The sequence below is a fragment of the Anolis carolinensis genome, chromosome 6 (assembly GCF_035594765.1).
Source record: "Anolis carolinensis isolate JA03-04 chromosome 6, rAnoCar3.1.pri, whole genome shotgun sequence".
NCBI classification, from domain to species: domain Eukaryota; kingdom Metazoa; phylum Chordata; class Lepidosauria; order Squamata; family Dactyloidae; genus Anolis; species Anolis carolinensis.
The window spans coordinates 13,807,628-13,814,342 of NC_085846.1; the positions used below are offsets into that span (position 1 = coordinate 13,807,628).

Below are 6,715 nucleotides of genomic sequence, written 5' to 3' on the forward strand. Positions count from 1 at the left end.
AAGGGTCCTGAGGCTGTTAGGAAGGGTCCTCAGGCTCGCTCCCCAGGGAAATCAGGCAAGCCCCCACCCTGGTAGCATTCAGAAAGAGCTTGAAAACCTGGCTCTTTACTCAGGCCTTTAGTTAAAGATTGCTCACCCCCATAGCAATCTGTATCTGTGACCATTCCTGTACCGGTTTACACTTTTACCTATGTCAGCTTGATAAAGACACAGGGTCTATTCCCATCCCAATTTGCACTTCCAAGAATTTGCAGCACTTTATCAGTCACCTCGTGTTTACAATATTTATATGGTGCACCTTACCCAGTCTACTTTTACAGCCTCTCCATTTTAATCCATGTTTTTATTAGCTCTTGTCATTTGTTTTTACTGGCTAATGTTTAAATTTTTATAATTGTGCATGTTTTCTTGTCTATTGTTATGTTTTATATTGCTATTGTTTTTATTCGGGCTTGGCCCCATGTAAGCCGCCCTGAGTCCCCTTTGGGGAGATAGAGGCGGGGTATAAAAATAAAGTTATTATTAAAGTTATTATTAGGAATGGTGGGAACTGGAGTCCAAAACACCTGGAGGGCTGACGTTTGCCCATGCCTGGTCTCTATATATACACACACATATCTTTCAACAAATAGTTAGAATGACACCATTATACATCCCTTTATTCTAAAGCCCCATTAAGCCCCTACTAATTTCTAGGGTGTGGATGGGGTGAAGAACGGGCGGAAAAAAGGAGAGCGGCTCCATCTTGGAAACGGGGAGCCAAAATGGCCGCCCCGCCTTCCCTCGGGCTTCAGGGCCGCCTTTGCCCGCTCCCAAGATGGCCGCCCTTCCTAGGGTGGGAGGGGGCGCGCCGCTTTCCCATCAGCCCCGCCGTCGGGAGCGGGAGCTGCTGCTGCCTCTGCTGCCATCGGGACTGCGGGCAGGGATTGGAGGCGGAGGAGGGGAAGGGAAGGGAAGAGAAGGGGCTCCGGATGGGGAGGAGGGCGGTCCTTCTGGGCGGCAGGGGGCGGGGAGGGGCCTCCATTGTGGCTCGAAGGGGCTGCAATGCAGGGCGGGGGCCTTCCTTCCTTCCAGGGAACGCGTGAAGGATTGCGGGCTCACGGGGGCTTCTGAAGGCCTGGGCCTCTTGAGCGGTTAGCAGGCGGCAAGGCTGTCATTTGAGGGCGGTCGCTATTTGGGGCATCCGTTATTTGGGGGGCCTACAGCTTGGAGTGATCACAATTTTGTGGCCTCTACAACTTGAGGCTTTCATTCCTCAATCAGGGCGATTACAATTGGATGCCTTCATGGTTTCAGGGAATCGCAACGAGGTGCCCAAATTTGGGGCATTATTCATTCACCATTTGACGTGCCAACAATTGGAGTGATTACAATTTGAGGTGCTCTCAATTTAGGGTTACGTGTAGGGTGTGTGCATGTTATTGTATAGCATTGAGGCGCTCTCTCTCAATTTAGGGTTACTTCTAGGGTGTGTGTGTATTATTGTAAAGCATTGAGGCTGTATTATATATATTTTTTTGTGGGAAGGGTAGTTAATTTCATACCTATACAACAGGTTTTGGGGATATTCCGATTCAGCTTTGTGGAGGAAACCAGATTGAATTGTGGTGATGTAGATTTTTCCAGACTGAGAGTTTAGCAGATTTGTGTGATTTATTATTTTATTTTAGATTAAATCTTGAGTTTGGAATTTCCTGTGGGGGTGATTATAGCATCCAGATATCCTGCCCATTTTGTACAGCAACTCCATTTGGGGAGGAAATAGTTATTTGTAACTATTATTAGTTATTATTATAATAGTTATTTGTAACTAAACCAACCTTTTAAACTACAGTAGCATCCTACAGTTTTGTAAGGTACTGCTAACTCTGTCGAGATATTGCAGGAATCTGGAGGTGCAATCATATATTACTTGGGGGGAGACCTTCTGTGGACTGTTTTACTCCCAAAATGCCCTTAAAGAGCATTGAGAAATGCTCTTTAATTTTGTAGGAACTGCCTGACACCAGAGAACCTAAAGGTCGCATGTGTGTTGCCTTGTGCACAGGGCCCTTATTTACCTGTATTGTTTATTAATTTTAGTAAAATCTCTTTGAACTTCTAGTAGAGTGCATTATTTTGGAAAGTAAGCTATAATTCCTGAAAACTATCGCCGTTGGGGGGGAATGTTATATATGGCACTCCATTTATGCGAAGGATTTCAGCGCAGAAGCTTTAATTTGCATTCCTAAGATACTTTTTTAATGGAAAAAGTGTATATATACTGCTGTTATTAGTAGGAGGGGAAGAATATTAGATTTGGATGATTTGAGGTGGAGCTACGTTTTTTTCACTGTGAAGGGTTGCATATAACTATTTGAAGGTCACCCTATACTTGAAAAAGACAAAACAAAGGCTGCTAAATGAATCTACAAGAGAGATTTCCAGTTGGGTAACTTCCCTGTTAAGAAGGGTGTTTTCAGACTGCAGTTTTCCGACTGTATTGCTTCCATTGGGAATAAATACTAGTCTGTCAGGGGTTGGTGGGTTTGCCCACCCTCTAATGCTCCCCCAAGCCATGTCCGCTTTTGGGGATGCTCACGAGTGGTACATGGGGGCGCTCAGCCGGCAAGAAGCAGCTGCCTGCCTTCAGGGCCACCGGCATGGGACGTTTCTGGTCCGAGACAGCACTACATGCCCTGGGGACTATGTGCTCTCCGTCAGTGAGAACTCCAAGGTAAGCTCCCATGGCTGTATGGCCATCTGTTGGAAGTGCTTTGATTGGGTATTCTTGCATGGCAGTGGGATTGGACTGGATGACTCTTGTAGTCTCTTCCAGCTCTATCTTTCTATGACTCTGAAATTATTATTATTATTAATATATATGATTAGCTTAAGTACCTGGCAATGCCTGGGTTAAGTATTTTCAGGTGGCCTGAGGAGTATATGGACCAGGTTTGGTCCAGTTCCATTACTGGTGCCATTTACCCAGCTCTCTGAATGTGGGTGAACTACAGCTGCCATCATCCTCAGTCAAGATGCCTACAGGTATTTTAAGCTGGTCATGATGGCCATGTGTGCCAGATTTCGTCCAAATCCATCGTGGGTAGGAGAGACACAGCTCTCTGAATGTAGGTGAAATACAACTTCCATCATCCTCTGTCAATCACCCCCCCCCCCCAAAACAAAACAAAAAACAAAAAAACTCTAGCCAATATTTTAAGTTGGTCATGATGGGTATATGTGCCAGGTTTGGTCCAGATCCACTCTTGGTGGGATTCACACAGCTCTCTGGATGTGGGTGGACTAAAACTCCCATCTCCCTTATCGCACACACACACACACATGCACACCTTCTGAAATCCATCACTTGTTTTAAGTGGAATCATGATGGGTATGTGCGCCAAGTTTGGTCCAGATCCATCAAACCATGTAGGCGAAGCCTTTGTGGATCAAACATACATATAAATATACATATTTTTACTTTTATATAGAGAGATAAGAGGAACTGTATTGGAGCAATTGAAGAACTTGGGAAATGCTTTGATTACATAGCCCAACAAAGATAAATTCTTGGTGTCTTGGTTTTTAGGCCTGTTCCTGGGGTTATTTGGGGCACTGATTCAGAAAATTGCATTGGATAGACTGCATCAGCTCTAGTTATCATGATTTCCTATGGTGAGCAGATGGTGACTGGTAGATGCCATATGTTCTGTATCTCAAAGACTAGAGCTGAGAGGGGGGAAACGGGTGCCATTTTTGGAATCAGCAGGTCAAACAGGGCTAACAAAATGTGTGTTGAACAATGTTATGCACAAGAGGTTGGGTGTTGGAGGGCCATTCAGAGCCCTGATGTGATAGTCATATTTTTCTTTGCCCTCTTGCATCTTGCAGGTATCGCACTACATCATCAACAGCCTCCCTGGGCGTCTACGGATTGGGGAGCATGAGTTTGATGGCTTCCCTGCTCTGCTAGACTTTTACCGCCTCCATTACCTGGACACTACTACTCTGGTAGCCCCCGTGGGCCGGGTGGTAGCCCCTGCCTCTGCCCAGCCACCTCCTGCGGGGGAATGGGTCCGGGCCCTGTACGACTTTGTCGGCCGCGATCAAGAGGACCTCCCCTTCACCAAAGGGGAACCCTTGAGGGTCTTGGCCAAGCCTGAAGAGCAGTGGTGGACAGCGCAGCGTGCGGATGGGCGCGTAGGCATGATCCCCGTGCCCTACGTCCAGCCATGCCCCTATGCTCACCCCAGCAGCCATGGGGCCCCCCGCCATGCTCCCGTAATAGCAAGAGCAGTGCAGCGACGTGTGCCCGGTGCCAGTGACAAGACGGCACTGGCCTTTGAGGTACGTTATGGGAGGGTCTTTACTGTAGAAGAATACGAATTTTGAGAATGCGTATCTGGCTGTTATGTGAGCAAAGCAAGCCCAAAAGTGTCTGCAGATTCACGACAGGCAATGTGTTTGTCTTGGTAGGAAGTACAGAGTTCTGGACTAGCATTTCTTCCTCCCTTAAACCAAAAATCTTGCAAATCAGATTTATTATCATTATTTCTGACCCGCCTTTCCTCATGGCTCGTGGTGGGGCACAACATAGCTAAAAACACATAATCATAAAACATTCTCTAAAATACACATATCAAAATGTATTTATATGAAATGCATATATTAAAATAACAGAATAAATATTGAGGTACAATATGCAAACACACTGAAGGATAAATAGTAGTTCTTTCTAGAGCAGCAACTTTAGCTCTTCAGGTGGTTTTTGCTGCAAATGTCTCCCACCATTAGTTATACCAGCTGGGACTAATGGAACTTTGTAGGTCATTCACCTGTTGTTGAACTGCAGCTCCCATCAGCCAAAGTAAATACAGTTATAAAGGATGATGTGAGCTGCAGTCAGTAACACCTGGTGGACAACAGATTCTTGCAGAGGTTTTAATAGTTGGGAAGCAGCATGAGTGATGGAAAGGAAGGAAAGAAAATATTGGAATATAGTAGGCTTAGAAGCTTTGTGGGGTATAGAGCATCACTTACGCTTTTACTGGACTCCACTATCATATCAAGCTATTTCCTGTCGCCCTGAAAATAAAGACATTTTAAAAAACAGTGAAAATCAATGGTATTATTATTTATTATTATTTACTTTATATCCCACTTTTCTCCCTCATGGGACCCAAAGTGGCCTACAACATATTAAAATAATGTAAAGAACAATCCAAATACATTGATAAAGAGTATTAAAAATTATAAAATAAACAGTTTAAAACAACAGTAATATACATTCACATTTTTGTGGTATCATGTCCGATTATAGTACACTTTGTTCCAGTCCATAAACATTATGGTGTTTCGTGTCATTCCAGCTTAGTTTCCTTCACTAAAGGCCTGCCTAAACAGGAAAGTTTTTACTTGGTTCTTGAAAGAAGAAAGGGAGGGGGCTCTTTTAATTTCTTTTGGGAGGGTGTTCCACAGGGCCGGGGTGGCCATCAAAAATGCCCTCTCCTTCATCAATGTCAGTTGCATTTGCGACGGTCTTGGAAGTGAGAGAAGGGCCTTACCAGAAGATCTTAGAGAGCGGGCAGGCATGATACAATTAAACAGCAAGTGTATAAACATTTGGATATAAAAATTATCAAACAATTTAGTCTTTGTTTCATGGAACAAAATATTAAAATACGATTAAAACTACACTCGCGCCATCAGTTAAACCTGTGTTGTATTGTTTTTATGCTTATGTATTCTGTTTTATGTGTGGCACCCTAGGTTTTGTGAGCTGCTCCAAGTCTCCTTTGGGGAGATGGTGGCAGGATATAAATAAAGTTTATTTATTATTTATCCCCAGCAGCCTGCCTCTCATAATTCCATTGCGTTCTGCCATGTGGGTTACTTGACATAAATGTGAAATTAAAGGGAAAGACAGTTCACAGAACTAAGGACAAATGGCCTTATTTCCTCTGGTTCTGAATTCTCTTTTCGTTTCATTATGCTCCATAGGTGGGTGACCTCATTGCCGTCACCAAGATGAACGTCAACGGCCAATGGGAGGGCGAGCTGAACGGACGCCGCGGCCACTTCCCTTTCACCCACGTCAAGGTCCTGGACCCCGAGGAAGCCAGTTGAGTGTGTGGCGTATCCCTTGAACTTTGCCTTTCCCTATAAGGGGTTACGACTCCTGAACTCTGACATGTGACCACCTGGCCACCTTGAACATTGTACCTCCTGACATGAGCCTTGAAACTTTAAGCTCCCCCCACCATGGGTGTTATTGATCACCCAGTTCATTGATAGTTCAACTCCTTGGACATGGACCTCTGCTTCCACCTTGAACCCCATTGACTTACGAACTTTGCTCCTTCACTGGCTGTTCTTAAATATCAACTTTGACCCCCTTTGGGCTTGCTCCATCTTTGCTCCCCAAGAACGCAGTGATTCTTTTGGCCTTGTGGTTTCCGATTCTGATGATGTGCTACTCCGCCTCCCATGACCTGTGACCCCAGGGGCTCTTGACCTTTGATGGCTGACCCCTTTAGCTGTGTGTATTTTTCATCGGACCCTGCTGTCATTGACTTGGACCTGAGTGACCAGAGTCTTGCTGCCCCAATAGGAACCCCATTCCGCTTGTTGTCTGTTCCAAACCGCCTTGTTAATTAAAGTTTCCTGCAGAGTATTCCTCATTGATAAGTTCCTCCTTCAGGGGAGGGGCCCCGAGAGCGTGGATGGGCGGGTG

General features: G+C 45.1%; 1 protein-coding gene across 1 annotated transcript; it reads left to right on the forward strand.

The window, feature by feature from the left end:
• The first annotated feature begins 864 nt into the window (after positions 1-864).
• Positions 865-6,655, forward strand: LOC100566319 (crk-like protein). The gene is made up of 3 exons (XM_003224999.4): positions 865-2,716; positions 3,874-4,329; positions 5,983-6,655. Exons 1-3 carry the CDS (start codon positions 2,543-2,545, stop codon positions 6,106-6,108), a joined length of 756 nt encoding a protein of 251 aa, XP_003225047.2. The 5' UTR covers positions 865-2,542; the 3' UTR covers positions 6,109-6,655.
• The last annotated feature ends 60 nt before the right edge of the window (positions 6,656-6,715 follow it).

Coding starts and splice junctions, on each gene's coding strand:
- LOC100566319 (XM_003224999.4), top strand. CDS start 2,543: ATGCTCCCCCAAGCCATGTCCGCTTTTGGGGATGCTCACGAGTGGTAC. Junction 2,717..3,873: donor CCGTCAGTGAGAACTCCAAG/GTAAGCTCCCAT, acceptor TGCATCTTGCAG/GTATCGCACTACATCATCAA. Junction 4,330..5,982: donor AGACGGCACTGGCCTTTGAG/GTACGTTATGGG, acceptor TATGCTCCATAG/GTGGGTGACCTCATTGCCGT.